The following is a 22,964-nucleotide window of genomic DNA, read 5'->3' on the forward strand; positions in this document are numbered from 1 at the left end:
TGCTTCAGGCTCCTTCAACCTCTGACCATTTAAAGCTTTGCTTTTTTACTGGCACTAACTTCAGCATAGCCCAAACTATCACATAACCTCTAGGATCTACCTTCTCTCAGGGTGTCTTTTAGCTTTTCTCCCACTATCAACTAATTGACTTTTTTATGGATCTTCTACGTAACAACTCCAAGACAGATTTAGCTACTTTCATCACAATTTATAGAAAAAAATTAGAGCACAAATGCTTCATGGGCCTTTGTCCAACACATACTGCCCTGGGCTCGGGTACCCTCCCCTGATACCATAAGATATGGCCAAGGTGCCAGAGTCACATAGAATAAACCATACAGGATCTGTCACTCTGAAAGGTATCTGCGTGTGACAATTTTATCATGATGAAGCCAGGGACTTGCCAAGCATCATGGCATTGTTCTGTGCAATAGAACCACTAAGAGTCAAATATTTTAATAATCATAGATAATTATCTTTTCCCACTAGGTGACAAAAGCCATTGTGTATATAGAAGAAATGAACAGCATGGCAGATGTCACTTTTCCTTCTATCCCTCAAATTGTGTCCTTATTGATGTATGATGATACTTCCAGAGCTAAAGAGAATGCTGGACCTGTGTCTGGTTATCCTGTCATCTGTATCACAGTGAGTAGAAAATTGAGGAAAATTGTAAAATAATTACTTAAAATAATTCTAGCTTAACTAATATAGTATTAGCTTTGACATGAAGAAATAAAAGTGGAAAAATACTACTTTGAAAAGGAAAATATGGTATTAATCAAATAAAGTTCTCATTTTTCTTCCTTTATCCAACAAAGCTTAATTAAGTGATGTGTACATAGATTGTTATTTCATGTTATCTCAGTGTCTGTCACTAATAGGAAAATAAATAAGGGTCGGATTCTGCACTCAGGGAAATAAAAAAATAAAAAAGATAAAAACATGTGAAAATTAGTTACTACGGGACAAAATATGAACATATTCACAAGAATAATGCAGCTCTATGTACAAGGGAAGGCTTAGGATGGTCCGGTGGAATTTCAGTTTGAAAGAGTCAGATAAGGGAAAGTCATTTCAGGAAGAAGTAATTGCATCATAAGTTACATCTAGAAGAATAGCAAAAAAAGTGGCATATTATCTTTCACTGCTTTTAGAGAGAGAGGAAAAGAGAAGGAGAAACATCAATGTGAGAGAGAAACATCAATCAGTTGCTTCCTGCATGTGCCCCAACCCGGGATCGAACCCACAGTTGGGGTATGTGCCATGACCTGGAATTGAACCAGTGAGCTTTTGGTGTATGGGACAATGCTCCAACCAACTGAGCCACACCAACCAAGTTAAAGAATGGTATATTATTATTCCACTTTTATTTGCCTACACTTAAATCTAAATTATAAGCTCCCTGTGAGCAAAAACTGGGGCCTATTTTTATATCAGAACAGCCCTGGTATGATGACCTACATAAAATGGGTTCACAATAAATGTTTATTGAATTAACAAGGCAAACAGAATAATTTGGTGTCAAGTTATAAAGGCCTTTAAATGTTACATTAAAGTATGTGGACTTCATTTGTTGGGTAGCAAGGAGATCTTGCACAGAATTTCATGAGAGGAGAAGTTGTGTTGGAGTGTTACCATGGCAGCAGTGTGTCACTTGACTAGAAAGGCCCTCAATTAGGGAGGTGGTGTTGGGAATGGGAAGGGATAAATTTAAGAAATATTGCAAAAGAAGAATCAACCAAGTTCACTGACCCACTGGATGTGGGGGGCAAGATGAGAGAAAGGAGGGAAGAAGGAAAGGAGACAGAGAAGGAACAAAGATTCTCTATCCCACCATTATATGGACAACTCTGAGGATTCAAGAGATGATGAAATGAATAACACTTTTACTTGTATCAGTTAGAAGTAGAAACATCCAATAGCTGTTTGAAATGCAAGATTAGAGTTCATAAGAGCTATCATGGCTAGGAATAAAAACTTGAGGGTTGCACAAATAGCATGTAGGAAGGGGGAAAAGCATCAGTGAAAGGACTATGATGGAACTTGAGATGAATAGTTTACACATTATTCTATATTGTGACCCTAACAGAGTTCTGTGTTCCCCATAGGCTTGCAATCCTAAATATTCAAACTATGACAAAACAGGTTCTATTTGCACAAGTGAGAACATCAATGATACTTTGACTCTGTACCGATGGCTGATTAGTGCACCCACTGGCACTGATGGTGTGACCAGCCCCATGAAAGAAGTGGACTTTGACACCTATTTTACATCATCCAAGATGATCACTTTAGACTCCATATACTTTCAACCTGGCTCCAGGGTACAGTGTGCGGCTCGTGCTGTCAATACCAATGGCAATGAAGGCCTGGAGCTGATGAGCTCTATTGTAACCATCAGTAAAGAAGAAGGTAACATATTCCTATTTTCACATGAAGATCATTGGGATACCATGGCATATTATAAATGTTTAATTTCTGGTTATTAATTTTTTCAAATGCCCCATCTTAATATATAAAAACCCTGGGTCCGTCACATCCACAACAACCGAAGACTCTACCTAATGCCCAGGCTGCATGCGCAGCAGGCTCTGGTGGGTGGGGACTTGGGGCAGTGGAGACAGGGATGAGGGAGGCAGGGCGGGCACTCACACTCACTCACAACTGTGCACACGCACAGACACACACAGTGCCCACCAGCTCACAGCCTTTTCTCCCTTTCTTTCCCTCCATCCCAACTCACTCTCTCAGAATGAGGAAACAAAACAGACAGGGCCTGAAGAGGCCAGATGGAAGGGAGGATCGGCAGAGGGTGGAGCAGCCCCCACTGGCCCCGCCTCCTCCCAACCGGGAAAGAAGAAGAGGGAGACAGGGAGGCAGGGAGGCCTGGAGGACTGCTGAGAAAAACAAAGAGACACAGAGACTGGGCGAGATCAGGTTGGCAGGGGAAGGTAGTTGGGGGTGAGATCAGTCCAGCAGGGGAGGGCAGGTAGGGGTGATCAGACAGGCAGAAGCATTTGGGGGCTAGATCAGGCAGGCAGAGGCAGTTAGGTGCAATCAGGCAGGCAGGCAGGAGAGTGGTTAGGAGCCAGCAGTCCCAGATTGCGAGACGGATGTCCAACTGCAGGCAGTCAGACATCCCCCAAGGGGTCCCCAATTGGAGAGGGTGCAGGCTGGGCTGAGGGACTCCCTCCCCATGCATGAATTCTGTGCACTGAGCCACTAGTGTATTTTATAATATGCTATACTAGTAAGTACTTAAAAATGATAATCCATTTTAATATACTTATTAAAAACAAATATTTGTTCATTCCACATTTTAAAATCACCTATCATACACCAGACTTTCTGCTGGCATATAAGTGCTTTATGCTCAGAATTTTTTAAAAATAAATAAATAAGGCAAGATTATTGTCCTCAAGGAGTTTAAACTCAAATTGAGGACACAACATTTAGTCTGGACAGAGCACAGAAATGCAAAAGTGGTTGTGATTAGTTCTACCCAGAATGGGTCAGGAAAGGTTTTATTAAACAGGAGATTCTTAATCTGAATCTTGAAAACAGAGGGAAAAAGGCATAAGTAATGACTCAGAGAAGCATGAAAAAAACATGGAATATTCTGGGAACTAAAAGCAGAGAAATGGAAGGCATGTGAGAGGATCAGAAAATGAAGCAGATAGTATACAAGGTTCAGACCTAGAAAATTGGCTCATATACGATGCTAAAATATTCCAAGTTGGTTGTTGCATGAGTAGGAGTTTGCTGGGGACTGAAGAGGAGGTATCATCCAGGTAGAGAAGTATGTACAACTGCCCAGACCTTGTTAATACAAGGGAGATTGTGTTCAGGACTGGAGCTTGACACTTTGGGGTGGAGAATAGGATATGGTCAAAGATAACAAAAGACAGGAAATCCACTTTATAAACCAATCCTTCACTCTACAGAAAACATTTTAAATTAGATTTTAAAATACCTGTTTATTTATAAGATTCTATTTCTAAAACTTCTATTTGCATACAAGATTTTAGAAGTATACTTACTGCATAAAGAAATGTATATGTACCATCTCCCCATTATATAATAAGGATCAATATCTTTTAATATCATGTATAGTAAATATGCCCTTTTATTGGGATTAAAACATATGGTGTTTAAGTTTCTCTTAAAACCAAACTTTTGAGTTGGTACCAAAAAAAGAAAAATTAAGAAATATCTTAAAATAAGTCCTACTAATAAAACAGACAGCCCAAATACTGAGGCCTGCCCTCTGATTTTATTCCTGTCCTAATAAGTACCTAATTCCCCAATTTTGTACCAGTTGAAAATTATATTTCCTAGATGTCTTCAAATTGTAATTAAGCATCTCGGTCCCTTTCATGATATTAAAATGAAAACATTAAAATTACCTTAAAGTAAATATTGAAGAAGGATTTTCATGACAAAATTCTTGAGTGTCAGAGAGAGAGAGAAGAGAAATAATGAGTTATAATTTATAATACACATACTGTAAGAAATTACATATATAGAGAAAACTAAACATTTTGTTCTCTTATTTCAAAGACACATTAGTTTTTGTTTTAAAAATGAGTGCATTTTTTAGTTTTATTAGCTTATAAATAATGTATATTTTATAACATCAAATAATGTATATTTAATGTCTAGAGTAAACATCAAATCACTTAATTAAACTACACTTACTTTTTTCCCATTGATTTTCAATCATCCATACTGTGTCTGTTCATACTTTATATTAAACTAGAGGCCTGGTGCATGAAATTTGTGCACGGGTAGGGTCCCTAGGCCTGGCCAGCAATCAGGACCAATCTGTGGGGTGACCAATGGGGCGATCAGGGAGTCCCTGCTGGCACCCGCCTTGGCTGGACTGGGGCCTGCAGGCTGGGGGCAGCTCCTGTGTTGAGGGTCTGCCCCCTGGTGGTCATTGGGCAGCATAGCGACCAGTCGTTCTGCTGTTCAGTCAATTTGCATATTAGGCTTTTATTATATAGGACTAGAGGCCTGGTGCATGAATTCGTGCATGAATTCGTGCACGAGGTGGAGGTCCTTCAGCCAGAACTGCACCCTCTCACAATCCAGGACCCCTCTGGGGATGTCCAACTGCTGGTTTAGGCTGAGGGATTGGGCCTAAACTGGCAGTTAGACATCCCTCTCGCAATCTGGCACCACTGGCTCCTAACCGCTCACCTGCCTGCCTGCCTGATCACCCCTAACCACTCACCTGCCTGCCTCATCGCTCCTAACCACTCTGCCTGACTGCCTCATTGCCCCTAACCCCTCTGCCTGCCTGCCTCATTGCCCCTAACCACTCGCCTGCCTGTCTCATCGCCCCTAACTGCTCTCCTGCCTGCCTGATATCTCCTAACCACTCTGCCTGCCTACCTGAACACCCCTAACTGCCTCTGCCTGCCTGCCTGATTGCCCCTAACCTCTCTGCCTGCCTGTCTGCCTGATCGCACCTAACCACTCTGACTGCCTGCCTGATCACCGCTAACTGCTCACCTGCCTACCTGATTGTCACTAACCACTTCTGCCTCAGCCCCCGCTGCAGTGGCTTTGTCCAAAAGACGTCCAGAATGACATCCGGAAGGTCGTTCAGGTGTCCGGTCTAATTAGCATATTACGCTTTTATTATTATAGACTAGAGGCCAGGTGCACAAAAATTTGTGCACTTGGGCGGGGGGGGGGGGGGGTCCCCCAGCCCGGCCTGTGCCCTCTCACAGTCTGGGACCCCTGGGAGATAATGACCTGCTGGCTTAGGCCTGCTCCCGGGTGGCAGAGGGCAGGCCCAATCCCTAAGTGCAGCCCCTGGTCAGGCTCAGAGCAGGGCCGATTGGGGAGTTGGGGCACCGCCCCATCATGCACAAAGCAGGGCGGATCGGGAGGTTGCAATGCCACCCTCAGTCACTTTCAGGGTAGACTGATTGGGGGGTTGGGGCACCGCCCCCTGTTACACTCAAGGCAGGGTCGATGGGGAGGTTGCAGCGCCACCCCCTGTCACGCACAGAGCAGGGCCGATCAGGGGGTTGAGGAGCTCCCCCCTGTCACTCACAGAGCAGGGCCGATCAGGGGGTTGGGGCGCTGTCCCCTGTCACTAACAGAGCAGGGTCCATCAGGGGGGTTGGGGCGCTGCCCCCTGTCACTCACAGAGCAGGGCCCATCAGGGGGTTGAGGAGCTCCCCCCTGTCACACACAGAGCAGGGCGGATAAGGGGGTTGGGGCGCTGCACCCTGTCACACTCAGGGCAGGGCCAATGGGGAGGTTATGGCTCTACCCTGTCACACACAGAGCAAGGCCCGTGGAGGGGGGTTGGGGCACCACCCTCTATTACCCACAGAGCAGGGCCGATCAGGGGGCTAGGGCACCACCACTGTCACACTCAGGGCAGGGCCGATGGGGAGGTTATGGCTCTACCCTGTCACACACAGAGCAGGGCCCGTGAGGGCAGGAGGTTGGGGCACCGCACCCTATCACACACAGAGCAGGGCCAATCAGGGGGTTGGTGCGCTGCACCCTGTCACACACAGAGTCGCAGGGTGATCAGGGGGTTGGGGAGCTCCCCCCTATCAGGCACAGAGCAGGGCTGATCAGGGGGTTTGGGTGCTGCCCCCTGTCACGCTGATCCCAGTGCTGGGAGCCTCGCGGCTCCGCTGATCCCGGTGCCGGGAGGCATATTACCCTTTTACTATATAGAATAGAGGCCTGGTGCACGGGTGGGGGCCGGCTGGTTTGCCCTGAAGGGTGTCCTGGATCAGGGTGGGGGTCCCCACTGGGGTGCCTGGCCAGGCTGGCTGAGGGGCTGAGGGCTGTTTTCCCGCTGGCAGTTGACTAAAAGCTCCCAACCGCTCCTTGTTTTCTTATTTTTTTTTTTTTATTCTGGGCCAGCTTTAGCTCTGAGGCCTTGCTGCTGAAAACATGGATACAATGTTGTGGTCCGGGGCTGACTGAAAGCCGGTTTTGTTTAGCTTCTTATTTGCAACATAGTAATAGTTGCTTAGAGTTGCAGTTGAGAGGCCGGCAAGTGAGGCGGGGAACGTTGGAGTTTGCCGTCACTGGAGCAAGCAAGCCTCCCTGCTCGCTTCAGTGCATGGCTGCTGGCCGCCATCTTGGCTGACAGTTAATTTGCATAAGGATACGCTGATTAGCCAATGGGAAGGGTAGCGGTCGTACGCCAATTACCATGTTTCTCTTTTATTAGTGTAGATAATTTTGCTTTTTATTCTCAGCAATGCCTTGAGTCCAGAGAGAATATTAAAATACATGAAAAAATCATAGTGCCTATTTTTAAAATATTCTTCAGACATTGTCTATTACCTACTTTTAGCATAAATGTGTTCATTTTTAGGTCTTTGTCAGCCTCGGGTGCCAGGGATAGTGGGAGCAGAGCCATTTTCAGCTAAGTTGCGCTACATGGGCCCCGAGGACCCGGAGTACACAAACCTTATCAGGCTCACGGTCATGATGCCACACACAGACGGTAGGTGACTTCAGTAAACAAAGTCATGGAAAGTTTATTACCAGGTTTATTTTACTGTATACTCTATTTAACTAAGCAGACAATAAGTGCTCAATTTGCAACTTGAGCTTCAAGCTTTTCTGTTTCTTTCAAATGTTTCTGCTTTCTTTCTGCCCATTTAACATTCTGACATTTTAAGCATTCTCTAAAATTAGGTAAGTTTAACACATGTCGAAACACAATGGAATAAAATGTTGGTTAACATGCTAGCTATTATGAAATAGCACAAATATGTCTTCAAAACTTTTGATCTTGGACTTATAGTAAAGCATTTTGGTATCTCAAATGTTCACCTTCAACATGTATTTGCTATTTCATAGCTGTAGTTTTAGAAATCTTTCCCAATATTTATTGCGATAACTAAGACATATCTTAGGTACTGAAATAAAATTAAGAATGCAACTAGCATTATTGTATTTTGTGTTCATTTTCTCTGGGTAGGGAAGTATGGCCAGAATTTGTGAGTCAATAATTTTACCTATACTTTGTGAACATTTTTCTACATACAGAAGACATTTTCAAGTTGTATTCCACTCAATTCACTTTATACCTGAAGTAATTATTTGTTATTTCTCGGTTGCTAGTAATATTTTAAGTAGCTAAGAGAGATGAAACGTTAGGTACTATCAGAAACTACAAGGTAAACTCCCCCACCCTTATAAAATGTTTTGTCTGTTTTTTATAAAACCAAATTTTTTTTGAGCAGGCAGATTAGATTGACAGGAATCTGTACCTCTTTACAACATAACATTGGTCCCACATTGGATCACTCTCTCTATAGGTTCATTTGGATATGTCACTCAGGGGTGCAAAGGGCAGAGGAAAAACCCATCAGGCAAAAACGGACCTACCACAGTGAGAGAATAAGGTGGAAGAGTCCAATAATATCTTAGTATTATTACAAAAATAGCTTTAATGTTATAGATCTCCTGAAAAATTCCCAAGACCCCAAGGGGTACAAGACACTACTTTGACAATCACTGCTCTACAGTATTTTATGACTATCTTCTCAAGAGATAAAGAAATTAGAAAGTGTTCTAAGCCCTTCGCTGTTAGCAAACAAAATAGATCCAGAGACATGGACACATGCAACAGACTGGAGAGTCTCAGACAGAGGGAAAGGGAGGGGAGCATAGCGGGGGAGAGGCAGGAACAGATTAACCCAAGAACTTATATGCATATATGCATAACCCATGGACACTTAACAATAGTGCAGTGAAGGCTTTGGGAGGGATGGAGTGGGGAGGAGGGGGTAATTGTGGGAGGAAAAAAAGGAGATCTGTAATACTTTCAAGTATAAAGATAATTTAAAAATAAATAAATAAATAAATAATGGTAACAATGATTACAATTCCTTATAGGCATGCTCCCTGTGATTTCCACTAAAGAACTTTCCAACTTCGAGCTCACCCTCAGCCCTGATGGCACAAGAATTGGAAACCACAAGTGCTCAAATCTCCTGGATTATACTGAAGTAAAGACCCATCATGGTTTTTTGACTGATGCTAGAAAAAATCCAGAAATAGTTGGAGAGATGTATCCTTATCAGTACAGTTCATCTATCAGAGGTTCAAGTACCTTACGCTTCTACCGAAATCTGAACCTAGAGGCCTGTTTGTGGGAGTTTGTTAGCTACTATGACATGTCAGAACTTCTCACTGATTGTGGAGGCACTGTTGGAACAGATGGACAGGTATGAATTTTTAACATCTAAATGTTGGTCACTGATACACCAGTTGGCTTGTTCAGTTACATAGATTTGGACTAAATCCCAAATCCAGTTTTCCATCTTGGTGATATAATTCATTAGGTATAAGAGAGACCAAATAATTGGCATGAATGGTATGAAAAGTCATGTCTATTTCTGGAACAATGTGTCAAAATATATCTATTTTTAACAACATTCTGAATCTGCTATGATATAATAAAAATCCAAATATTAATTAGTTTTCAAAATATACATCCTCTGACACACTTTTCTATCTTTTATTTATACAACCCAGATAGCTGTTCTAGTGAAGTCCTGCACTTACTTGCTTAAGACTTATCCTATTATATCTGGCCACTTCTCCAATGTATCAAGGACATTTTTAATACAAATGTTGCCCTCTACTATATTCATCTCTCCAGCCAAATCTTACCATAAAATGCTCAGCTAAATTTACTATCCTTTCCTGGTACCTTTTTTTAAAATCATAATTTTACTATTTAATTTGTAAGGTCAGTATTTTTTTCTTTTCATTACCACTGCTAGCTAGAAAACTCGTTGTTATGATTCGAAGTTGAGTTGCCTAGGGTTCTACTCTGCATTAGGTGAAAACTGGCAACTTGCAGGTTTCAGTTAAGTTTTGCCTGCCTGAGAGGCTTAAGTTACATAATACAGGATAAAAGAGTATGCAATTAAGAATTATCAAAACATCCAATTATTAACCAGTTTGTGTATGACTTTCTTCTGAACAGATAGTTCTGCTTTTCCATTATCTATAATAATAAAAGTGTAATATGCTAATTATACTGGACAACCAAACGACCTTTGGGACATCATTCCAGATGGCCTTCTGGACAAAGCCACAGCAGTGGGGGTCGAAGCAGAGGCGGTTAGGGGCCATCAGGCAGGCAGGTGAGCAGTTAGGGGCAATCAGGCAGGCAGGCAAGCAGTTACGGGCATCAGGCAGGCAGAGTGGTTAGGGGCAATCAGGCAGGTAGGCGAGCAGTTAGGGGCAATCAGGCAGGCAGGCAGAGTGGTTAGGGGCGATCAGGCAGTGAGGCAAGTGGTTAGGGATGATGAGGCAGGCAGGCAGAGGCAGTTAGGAGCAATCAGGCAGGCAGGCAAGCAGTTAGGGGTGATCAGGCAGTCAGGTGAGCAGTTAGGGGAGATCAGGTCGGCAGGCAAGTGGTTAGGGGCTATGAGGCAGGCAGGTGAGTGGTTAGGGGCGATCAGGGAGGCAGGTGAGTGGTTAAGGGCGACCAGGCAGGCAGGCAAGCGGTTAGGAGGCAGCGGTCCAGGATTGCAAAAGGAATGTTCGACTGCCGGTTTAGGCCCGATCCTGGGCCTAAACTGGCAATTGGACATCCCCTAATATGTCCCGGATTGTGAGAGGGTGCAGGCCGGGCTGAGGGACACTCCCTCCCCTGTGCACAAATTTCATGCACAGGGCCTCTAGTTTAAAATAAAATTTAAAAATAGCATAACCATGATAGAGAAGCATCAACAGCATAGAAAAGACTAGATTCAGTGTAAATCATTAAAATTTTAGGACCTTATAAAATTCTAAAAGCATCAGCATGAATGGCAAAACAACCTAATAAAACATGTTGCTTACTCTCTTAGAATGAAACCATGTGTCTTAGAGAAAAGACAATCTCATTTTCGTCTACTTTTTTCCTTGGGCTTAAACTTCTCCCCCAGCTATTGATGTTTTCCTACACCCCACCCCTTGGACCCCACCACCCACGCACACCCATTTTTAAATAGAGATGTGGGAGAAGAAAATATAAATTAAGGTAGAAGAAATCTAACCCTTTGAGATATTTTTCTAATTTTCCCCATTAGTTTGGGGTTCTAGAGAAGAAAAATACCTAATAATTGTACTAACAATAACAATAATGATGGTAATAACATTTATTTAATGTTTACTATGTGCCTGACATTCTTCTAAGCACCTTACATATTTCCACTTAGTCTGTCCTCACAACACTCTTGCAACAAGTACTAATTTTGTCTATTTATTTATTTTTGTTTTGTTTGTTAATCCTCACCCAAGGATATTTTTCATTGTTGTTTTTTATTTTGTTTCATTTTTTATTGTGTGTGTTTTGTTTGTTTTTTTTAGAGAGAGTAGAAGGGAGGGTGGGAAACAGCGAGAGAAAAACATCAGTGTGAGAGAGATACATTGATTGGTTGCCTTCTGCATGCGTCCCGACTAGGGTAGGTATTGAGCCTGCAACGAAGGTACATGCCCTTGACCAGAATCAAACCTGGGACCATTCAGTCCACAGGCCAATGCTCTATATACTAAGCCAAATGGCTGGGGCTTGTTTAGAGATGAGAAAGTTGAAGCAAAGAGATTTCAAATGGCTTGTTTGGGAAAGTCACTTGTAAGCCTGTGCTCTTAACCATATTTTGTTACTTATCTAGACATTTAATTGAGTGAATTAAAAGGTCATTTAATTGGGTGAATGTGAGGAATGGGTATGGTCACAGGTGCTATTGCAAAAAAGGCAAATAAACTTTTCCTTCTGTGCTGGGTACAAGAATGCTGCCCAATAGCAGTCATATTAATTTGTGCGAGATTATATCCACACCCACTGTTGGTAAAATTATGCAAATACATGTCTTTACAACAGTAGACTACAGTTTCATTTGAGCACTGGCAAATCAGATTGAAACACACCTGAAGGGAGAGCAAACTAAATACTTGGTGAACACATTTTACTTTAGAATTTTACAAAGTTTTACATTTCTGCATTTAGGATGGGGAAAATGGGCAAAAATAAAAGTAAATCATCAACATAGGTAAATGTACTTCATAGTAGCTTTATATTTTTGCCCACTCCATTGGACAACACCTTAAAGCAGCCCATGCTGACTCGGGCCTATTTTTTTCTAACAATTCCACAAAGCCCTGGCCAAGCATCTAATAGATGTTAATTTCCTTCTTCTAGTCCTTCATTAGACTTGGCACTTAGTTCAAGGTAATCACTGTGCACACAAATTTTACTAACCGGTAATTACTTCTACCAGGAACAACAGGATGCAAAACTGATTTTTTTATACTGCCATGACATGTTGCCAAGTTCCTGTGTTTTTCTTTGTTATTAAAAAGCTGTTTCTAACATCCTTTGGAAGGGTTTTCTGACTTCCCCAATTGCCCACATTCAGATTTTTTAACTGATAAGAAAGAGTTAGCAAACTGAAAGAATCACCTAAAATGTCCAGGATGGTTATCTGTTAACAACAAATGAAATATTAAGTTTTTGCAATTTGACTACAGCTAGTTTTAACTGATATTATGACTATTTCTGTTTTAGCCATCAGATCTATTGTACATTCATAAATTAAAGCCATATTCCATGAAAACCTACTCTATGCCTGAGAACATACAAAGTACCTACTGAGGGCATCAGATACAGAGCTTACATTTCAATGAAATAGAGTTTTAAGAGTCAAATTGTTACTCTTTTTTGTTGTTGCTGTTTAAAGTATTACATATGTCTCCTTTTTCCCCCATTGACCCCTCCCCGGCCACCTCCACCCCACAGGACAGGCCCGCACTGCCCCAGTGTCCCTGTCCATTGGTTATGCTAATATACATGCATACAAGTCTTTTGGTTGATCTCTTACACCCCCCTCCCGTCCTCCCCTGCCTTCCCTCTGAGGTTTGACAGTCCGTTCGGTGTTTCTCTGTCTCTGAATCTATTTTTGTTCATCAGTTTATGTTGTTCATTATATTCCACAAATGAGTGACATCATGTGATACTTATCTTTCTCTGACTGGCTTATTTCGCTTAGTATAATGCTCTACAGTGTAATGCTCTTAGTATAATGTCCATCCATGCTATTGCAAATGGTAAAAGTCCTTCTTTTTTACACCAGTGTAGTATTCCATTGTGTAGATGTACCACAGTTTTTTAATCCACTCATCTGCTGATGGGCACATAGGCTGTTTCCAAATCTTAGCTATGGTAAATTGTGCTGCTATGTACATAGGGGTGCATATATCCTTTCTGATTGGTGATTCTGATTTCTTAGGATATATTCCTAGGATTTAATCTCCAAAATTTGCAGGGAACTCATACAACTTAACAAAAGGAAGATAAACAATCCAATCAAAAAATGGGCAAAGGATCTAAATAGACACTTTTTGAAAGAGGACATAAAGAAGGCCAAGAGATATATAAAAACATGCTCAAAATCACTAATCATCCGAGAGATGCAAATCAAAATGACAATGAGGTACCATCTCACACCTGTCAGAATGGCTATCATCAACAAATCAACAAACCACAAGTGCTGGAGAGGATGTAGAGAAAAAGGAACCCTCCTGCACTGCTGGTGGAAATGCAGACTGGTGCAGCCACTGTGGAGAACAGTATGGCGTTTCCTCAAAAAGTTAGAAATGGAACTCCCATTCGACCCAGTACTCCAAAATCATTACTCTTACAAAAGTTCAGGATTTTACTTGCAAAGAAAAAAGAAATATGGATACTCTCTAATAATATTTAATATTAAAATCATTTTTGTAGTTATATTTCCTTTTTTAATTTTGTTTTATTGCTTAAAGTATTACAAAGAGTATTACATATGTCTCCTCCCCCGCCCCTGACATTCCCCCGGCCTCCGCTACCCCCCAGTGTCTTATGTCCATTGGCTATGCTTATATGCATGCATACAAGTCCTTCGGTTGATCTCTTACCCCCCCTCCTGCCCCCCAACCCTTCCCAGCCTTCCCGCTGTAGTTTGACCGTCTGTTTGATGCTGCCCTGCCTCTGTATCTATTTTTGTTCATCAGTTTATAATGGTCTTTATTATCCATAAATGAGTGAGATCATGTGGTATTTTTCTTTCATTGACTGGCTTATTTCACTTAATATAATGCTCTCCAGTTCCATCCATGCTGTTGCAAATGGTAAGAATTCCTTCTTTTTTACAGCAGCATAGTATTCCATTGTGTACCACAGTTTTCTAATCCATTCATCTGCTGATGGGCATTTAAGCTGTTTCCAGATCTTTGCTATGGTAAATTGTGCTGCTATGAACATAGGGTGCATATACCCTTTCTGATTGGTGTTTCTGGTTTCTTGGGATATATTCCTAGAAGTGGGATCACTGGGTCAAATGGGAGTTTCAGTTTTAACTTTTTAAGGAAACTCCATACTGTCTTCCATAGTGGCTGCACCAGTCTGCACTCCCACCAGCAGTGCACGAGGGTTCCCTTTTCTCCACATCCTCTCCAGCACTTGTCGTTTGTTGATTTGTTGATGATAGCCAGTCTGACAGGTGTGAGATGGTACCACATTGTCATTTTGATTTGTGTCTCTTGGATGATTAGTGACTTTGAGCATGTTTTCATATGTCTCCTGGCTTTCTGAAAGTCCTCTTTTGAAAAGTGTCTATTTAGGTCCTTTACCCATTTTTTGATTGGATTGCTTATCTTTCTTTTGTTAAGTTGTATGAGTTCCCTGTAAATGTTGGCGATTAAACTCTTATCGGTGATAACATTGGCAAATATGTTCTCCCATGCAGTGGGCTTTCTCATTTTGTTGATGGTTTCTTTTGCTGTGCAGAAGCTTTTTATTTTGATGTAGTCCCACTTATTTATTTTCTCTTTAGTTTCCAATGCCCTAAGAGCTGTATCAGTGAAGAAATTGCTTCAGCATATGTCTGCGATTTTGTTGCCTTTGGATTCCTCTAGTATTTCATGGTTTCCCATCTTACATTTAAGTCCTTTATCCATTTGAGTTTATTTTTGTGTATGGTGTAAGTTGGTGGTCTAGTTTCATTTTTTTGCATGTATCTGTTCCATTTTCCCAACACCATTTATTGAAGAGATTGTCTTGACTCCATTGTATGTTCTTGCCTCCTTTGTCAAATATTAATTGAGCATATTGGTTCAGGTCGATTTCTGGATTCTCCATTCTATTCCATTGATCAATATGTCTGTTTTTGTGCAAGTACCAGGCAGTTTTGAGAACCGTGGCTTTGTAATACAGCTTGATATCAGGTATTGAGATCCCACCTACTTTGTTCTTCTTTCTCAGGATCGCTGCAGCTATTCGGGGTCTTTTTTTATTCTAGATGAATTTTTGGAGAGTTCGTTCTAGGTCTGTGAAATATGCTGTTGGTATTTTAATGGGAAGTGCGTTGAATGTATAGATTGCTTTGGGTAGTATGGACATTTTAATGATGTTGATTCTACCAATCCATGAACATGGTATGTTCTTACATCTGTTTATTTCTTCCTCTACCTCTTTTTTCAACGTCCTGTAGTTTTCTGAGTACAGGTCTTTTAGCTCTTTAGTTAGGTTTATTCCTAGGTATCTTAATTTTTTTGGTGTGATGGTAAATGGGATTGCTTTTTTAGTCTCTGTTTCTGTAAGTTCACTATTGGTGTATAGAAATGCCATAGATTTCTTGGCATTAATTTTGTATCCTGCTACATTGCCGAATTCATTTATTAAGTGTAATAGTTTTTTGATGGAGTCATTAGGGTTTTTTAGGTACAATATCATGTCATCTGCGAATAAGGACAGTTTTACTTCTTCTTTTCCAATTTGGATGTCTTTTATTTCTTCTTCTTGTCTAATCGCAATGGCTAATACTTCCAGTACTATGTCGAAAAGGAGTGGTGAGAGTGGGCATCCCTGTCTTGTTCCTGTTCTTAAGAGAAATGGTTTTAGTTTTTGACCATTGAGTATGATGTTGGCTGTGGGTTTGTCATATATGGCTTTTATTATGTTGAGGTATGATCCTTCTATTCCCACCTTGCTGAGAGTTTATCAAAAATGGGTGTTGGATTTTGTCAAATGCTTTCTCTGCATCAATTGATATGACTATGTGGTTTTTATCTCTCAATTTGTTTATGTGATGTATCACATTTATTGATTTGTGGATATTGTACCATCCTTGCATCCCTGGGATAAAACCTACTTGGTCATGGTGTATGATCTTTCTGATGTACTGCTGGATCCGATTTGCTAAGATTTTGTTGAGGATTTTGGCATCTATGTTCATGAGGGATATTGGCCTTTAATTCTCTTTCCTTGTGTTGTCTTAATCTGGTTTTGGTATGAGGGTGATGCTGGCTTCATAGAATGAGCTTGGAAGTGTTCCTTCCTCTTGAATTTTTGGAATAGTCTGAGGAGGATAGATTTTAGTTCTTCCTTGAATGTTTGGTAAAACTACCCTGTGAAGCCGTCTGGTCCTGGGCTTTTGTTTGCTGGAAGCTTTTTGAGGACTGCTTCAATTTCTTCCATAGTTATTGGCCTATTGAGATTTTTAGATTTTTCCTGATTGAGTCTGGGAGGGTTGTATTTTTCTACGAATATGTCCATTTCCTCCAGGTTGTCTAGTTTGTTGGAGTAGAGCTGCTCATAGTATTTTTTAACAATCATTTGTATCTCTGTGGGGTCTGTTGTTATTTCACCTCTATCATTTCTGATTTTGTTTATTGGGTTCCTCTCTCTTTGCTTCTTGGTGAGCCTGGCTAGAGGTTCATCAATCTTGTTTATCCTTTCAAAGAACCAGCTCTTGGTTTCATTGATCTTCTGTATTGGTTTTTTTTTTTTTTTGGTCTCTATGTCATTTATTTCTGCTCTAATCTTTATTATCTCCTTCCTTCTGCTCACTCTGGGCTTTCCTTGTTGCTCTCTTTCTAATTCTTTGAGTTGTAGAGTTAGATGATTTACTATCATTTTTGCTTGCTTTTTTAGGTAGGCCTGTAGAGCTATAAACTTCCCTCTCAGGACTGCTTTTATTGTGTCCCATAGGTTTTGGATTGTTGTGTTTTCATTGTCATTAGTTTCCAGGATGTTTTTTAATTTCTTCTTTGATCTCATTGGTAACCCTATCAATATTTAATAACATGCTATTCAGCTTCCAAGTGTTTGATTGTTTTGGATTGTTTTTATTGTAGTTTATTTCTAATATTATGCCATTGTGGTCTGAGAAGATGCTTGGTATGATTCCAATCTTCTTGAATGTGGGAAGACTTTTCTTGTGACCCAATATGTGGTCTATTTTTGAAAATGTCCCATGTGCACTTGAGAAGAACGTATATTCTGCGGCTTTGGGGTGAAATGTTCTGAAGATGTCAGTTAAGTCCATCTGATCTAGTGAGTCATTTAGGATTGCTGTTTCTTTGCTGATTTTTTGTCTAGAGGATTTATCCAGTGATGTCAGTGGTGTATTAAAGTCCCCTACTATGATTGTATTGTTGTCGATCTCTCCTTTGATATCTTCCAGGAGTTTTTTTTTTTATGCATTTGGGTGTTCCTGCATTGGGTACATATATGTTTATCAGGGTTATATCCTCTTGTTGTATCTATCCCTTATTACTATGAAGTGGCCTTCCTTATCTCTTGTTATGGCTTTCACTTTGAGGTCTATTTTGTCCAATATAAATATTGCTACCCCAGCTTTTTTTTCATTTCCATTTGCCTGAAAGATATTTTTCCATCCCTTCACTTTCAGTCTGTTTGAGTCCCTTCTTCTGAGGTGGGTCTCTTTAGACAGCAAATGTATGGGTCATGTTTTTTTATCCATTCAGCCACTTGATGTCTTTTGATTGGAGCATTTAGTCCATTTACGTTTAAAGTTATTATTGAAAAGTTCTTGTTTGTAGGCATTTTTATTTTTGTGTCTGTGTTCTTTCTTATCTTTTTATTTCTTCTTTTTACACCAGTCCCTTTAGCATTTCCTGCATTGCTGGTTTGGTAGTGATAAACTCCCTTAGCCTTTTTTGTTTCTGTGAAGTTCCTTATTTCCCTTTCAATTTTAAATAATGGCCTTGTTGGATAGAGTATTCTTGGTTTCAGTCCCTTGCTTTGCATCACTTTGTAAATTTCCTTTCATTTATTTTCTGGCCTGATGTGTTTCTGTTGAGAAATCATTTGATAATCTAATGGGAGATCCCTTGTACGTAACTTTCTGTCTCTCTCTTGCAGCCTTTAAAATTCTCTCTTTGTCCTGAACATTTGCCATCGTAATTATGATGTGTGGGTCTTTTCAGGTTCATCTTGTTTGGGACTCTCTGTGCTTGTGTGACTTTTTTCTTCCCCACATCAGGAAAGTTTTCGGACAATATTTCTTCGAATAGGTTTTCTAAGCCTTGTTCCTCTTCCTGTTGTTCTGGCACCCCTATTATTCATATGTTGCTTCGTTTCATGTTGTCCCATAGCTCCCTTAGACTCTCCTCCTGTCTTTTTTTTTTTTCTCCAATTGCAGTTCAGTTTGGGTGTGTTTTCCTTCCTTGTCTTCTAATTCGCTAATTCAGTCTTCTGCTTCTCCTAGTCTTCTTTTGAAACTTTCCATGGTGTTTTTTATTGCAGCTATATCACTCTTCATTTCTTCTTGATTCTTACATAAGTTGTCAATTTTTTTCATCCATTTCTTTTTGATTCTTGCATAAGTTGTTGATTTTTTTCCTCCATCCGGTTTATGCAGTCTAGGACCCTTATTCTGAAATCTTTTTCTGACATATTGCATGCCTATGTTTCACTTAGCCGCTTTTCTGGCGATTCATCCTTTTCCTTCTTCTGGGGGTATTTCTGTCTACCCATTTTTGGTCTTCCCAACTGATCTAGATGTCGAGTTGTGCAGGGTTGCTCCTTGGGTGGAAGTGGTTCCTCGGGCTGCAGTTGCCCCTCAAGTGGTCACAATAGTGGCTGCTCCTCAGTTGGCAGCGGCTCCTCTGGTGGGTGCTGTTCTCAGCAGTGGTGTTTCCTCTGGCTGGTTAGTTGAGGCTGCTCGCCCAGCTGCTGTTCCTTGGACAGGGGTGGGCTGATCACGAGGCTGCTGCTCTTCAGGTGGGGATGGGCTGAGTGCAGCTGCTGCTCCTTAGACAGAAGCGGGCTGTTCACGTGGCTTCTGCTCCTCGGATGGGCATGGACTGCTCACATGGCTGCTGCTCCTTGGATCAGGTCTGGCTGCATGCTGCTGCTGTTCCTCAGATGGGGTGGGCTGCTCATGAGGCTACCGTTCTTTGGACAGGGCCAGGTTTTTTCCAGGGCTATTGCTCCTCGTACAGGTGTGGGCTGCTCGCGCAGCTGCTGCTCTTCAGATGGGAGATGGGCTGCTTGTGTGGCTGCTGCTCCTCAGGCAGGAGTGAGCTGCATGTGTGACTGCTGCTCCTCAAATGGGGGTGGGATGCTCACCCAGCTGCTGCTCATCAGACAGGTGCAGACTGCATGTGGCTGCTGCTCCTTGGACCAGTGTGGGCTGCACAGGGCTGCCGCTCCTCAGATTTGGTCAGTCTATCTGTTCGTGTGGCTGCTACTCCTCGGACAGGGGCGAGCTGCTCAGGTGGCTGCAGCTCCTTGGGCTGGAGTGAGCTGCACGTGTGGCTGCTGCTCCTTGTACAGGAGCTGTCTGCTCACGTGGCTGCTGCTCCTCGGATGGGGAGTGGGCTGCTTGTGTGGCTGCTTCTCTTCAGGTGGGAACGAGCTGCACGTGTGTCTGTTGCTCCTCCGATGGGGGTGGGCTGCTCACACAGCTGCTGCTCCTCGGATTGGGCAGGCTGCTCGTGCGGCTGCTGCTGCTTGGACGAGGGCAAGATGCTTGCGCAACTGCTGCTCCTCAGACTGGTGCAGGGTGCGGGCTGTGCACAGCTGATGCTCCTTGGATGGGGGCAGGCAGTGCAGGGCTGCTGCTCCTCAGATGTAGGCAGACTGCTCATGCGGCTACTGCTCCTCGGATGGGTCGGGCTGCTCGCGTGGTTGCTGCTCCTTGGATGGGGGAGTGGGCTGCTCACACAGCTGCTGCTCCTTGTACAGGGGCAGACCACATGAGGCTGCTGCTCTTAGGCCTAGGACAGGCTGCTCACAGGGCTGATGCTCCTTGGACAGGAGCATACTGTTCATGTGGTTGCAATGCACTGGACTAAAGTGTCGGGCTGGTCAGAGGGGACCGTGCTTCAGAACTCACAGGAACCTGTGCCCAGGGTGGCTGGAGACTCGGTGACCATGGAACCACAGCCGAGGTAGCAGGTCCCTGGCAGGGGTGGCTATAGAGTCCCAGGTGTTACCTGAGGGCACCCTGGTTGGAGGTGAGGCTGGCTCTCAGTTACATCAGCTCTCCCCTTCGAAAAGGCAAGGCCTCTGAAGAAAAGCTGGCCTCCTGGTCCTGTTTGCAATGGTAGCAGAGGCTTCCTAGTTAGGCTAGCCCAGTTAGCCTGCCCACAAAGGTCCTGCAGGGTCTAACTGTGCCTCATTCACACACACACCCCACACACACAACCACACACTCCTCTTTTGCTTCCTCACTGCTGCCTTCTTCCAGCCTCTGTAGCTGGGTCTAGGGTGTAACTGACCCATTCGTTAATAAAGTTTCCTCTCCAGGTGTCTGATTTTGTGGCTTGCTCTCTAGCACTTTAGCCAGACAGGATAAAATTCACCCTAACAAGACATGACCCAAAAGGAACAAAGCATGAATGTACTCATGACACCGATAACCCCAATATAAGTGACCACCTGAGAAAAGAGAATTAGGGGAGAGAAAAGAGAGCACAAATGATATCTAAGAGAGAAAAAAAAAGATAGGAGAGAAAAGAAAACGGAGAATATATATATATATATATATATATATATATATATGGAGAAAACACCACAGAACCAATAGATAAACCAAACAAATACAAACATCAAACACCCAGTAAAGGGTAGGGGCTGAATCTGTAGAGGTTGAGCTGATATACAGGAAATAAGGTTAAGAATTGGATAAATATGGGGAGGACCTCAATTCAGTATAGAGGAAGTAGAAAAGGGATGAGTGGATAAGAACAGAAAGAAGGGGAACAAAATAATATATTTACAAAAAAAATTGATTTAAAAAATGATAGAAAAATAGAAAATAGCAAAAAAAAATAAAATAAAATTGAATGATGAAAAAATAATGTGAAAAGAAGTCGAAAATAAATCAACAAACAAATAAAGGAAAACAAAGAAAAAGCGAAAAAAAGAGCAACAAACACACAAAAAAGGAAAACAAAGAAAAAAAGAAAAAAAAGAGCTAAAAAATAATAAAAAATAAAAATGAGAAATTAAAATATCATTCCTTTGGCTGGCTTAAGCAACAAAGGACAACAAAAAAGCAAAAAAAAAAGAGCTGATACAGCTGATTCCTATAGCCAGTCGGCCTGGGGGTCAAATCCCTCTAGTGTTAACTACAACAATTAAGGCTTGGCTAGAACAAGACTGCGCACAGAGACCACAAGGGGGTGCACCAAGAAAGCATAAAAGATGCAGAGACAAAAAAACATGACAGAAATGGAGGATATGGAGCTAAGAATCGCAATTTTGAGGGCTTGCCATAAATTTGTGCAGAGCCTCACGAAAACTAATGAGACCCTCAATGCTACGATAAAGAAATTAGAAAGTAAGCATACACGGACTGAAATAAAGAATATTATACCCAATAGCAGACAAGAGGAGTACAATAATCAAACCAAAGATTCGACAAAAAACACCCAAATGGAAAAGCAAAATGAAAAAAGAATCCGAAAGTGTGAAGATAGTGTAAGGAGCCTCTGGGACAGCTTTAAGCGGTCTAATATCAGAGTCATTGGAGTGCCAGAAGATGAGAGACAGCAAGATATTGAAAACCTATTTCAAGAAATAATGGCAGAAAACTTCCCCCACCTGGAGAAAGAAATGGACTTACAGGTCCAAGAAGCACAGAGAACCCCAAACAAAAGGAATCCAAAGAGGACCACACCAAGACACATCATCATTAAAATGCCAAGAGCAAAAGACAAAGAGAAAATCTTAAAAGCAGCAAGAGAAAGAGGCTCAATTACCTACAAGGGAATACCCATACGACTGTCAGCTGATTTCTCAACAGAAACTTTGCAGGCCAGAAGGGAATGGCAAGAAATATTCAAAGTGCTGAATACCAAGAACCTACAACCAAGATTACTTTATCCAGCAAAGCTATCATTCAGAATTGAAGGTCAGATAAAGAGCTTCACAGATAAGGAAAAGCTAAAGGAGTTCATCACCGCCAAATCAGTATTATATGAAATGCTGAAAGGTATCCTTTAAGAAGAGGAAGAAGAAGAAAAAGGTAAAGATACAAATTATGAACAACAAACATGCATCTATCAACAAATGAATCTAAGAATCAAGTGAATAAATAACCTGATGTACAGAATGAACTGGTGATTATAATAGAATCAGGGACATAGAAAGGGAATAGACTGACTATTCTTGGGGGAAAAAGGGGGTGTGGGAGATGCGGGAAGTGACTGGACAAAAATCATGCACCTATGGATGAGCACAGTGGGTGGGGAGTGAGGGTGGAGGGTGGGGTGGGAGCTGGAAGGAGGGGAGTTATGGGGGGAAAAAAGAGGAACAAATGTAATAATCTGAAAAATAAAGATTTAATTTAAAAAAAAAAAAAAGAGCTAACAAAATAATTTTTAAAAATGAAAAATTGAAATGTTGTTCCTTTGGCTGGCTTAAGATCCCAGTCTTCTGGAATGTCTGTGATTTTTTTATTTTTCTGTTGCTGGGACTGAAAGCCTCTCTATAGGCCAGACCCTGTGGACTCCCAGGGACTATTCAGATTTTTTTAATCCTTTGTACCATTCAGGGTGGAATCTGGGTGTGGCTGTATTTGTTGCCTGAAGACTGGAGGGAGGGGTTATATCTTCAGGAGAAAATGGCTTCCCAGGTCCTGGGCTCAGGGGTGACTCAGCACTCAATTTGCTTCCAC

The 22,964-nt window shown here is 41.9% G+C and overlaps 1 protein-coding gene across 1 annotated transcript in view; it reads left to right on the forward strand.

Moving 5' to 3' along the window:
• Nucleotides 1-22,964, forward strand: part of FREM2 (FRAS1 related extracellular matrix 2) — a 377,463-nt gene that overhangs the window by 318,045 nt on the left and 36,454 nt on the right. The window contains exons 13-16 of the mRNA XM_070409236.1: nucleotides 490-648; nucleotides 2,112-2,415; nucleotides 7,364-7,495; nucleotides 8,896-9,227. Of these exons, the coding sequence (XP_070265337.1) occupies nucleotides 490-648; nucleotides 2,112-2,415; nucleotides 7,364-7,495; nucleotides 8,896-9,227 (927 nt within the window). The remainder of the gene's footprint in view (nucleotides 1-489; nucleotides 649-2,111; nucleotides 2,416-7,363; nucleotides 7,496-8,895; nucleotides 9,228-22,964) is intronic.

The sequence above is a fragment of the Myotis yumanensis genome, unplaced genomic scaffold (assembly GCF_028538775.1).
Source record: "Myotis yumanensis isolate MYYU_CA2020_CCGP unplaced genomic scaffold, mMyoYum1.0.hap1 SCAF_3, whole genome shotgun sequence".
In the NCBI taxonomy this organism is placed as follows: domain Eukaryota; kingdom Metazoa; phylum Chordata; class Mammalia; order Chiroptera; family Vespertilionidae; genus Myotis; species Myotis yumanensis.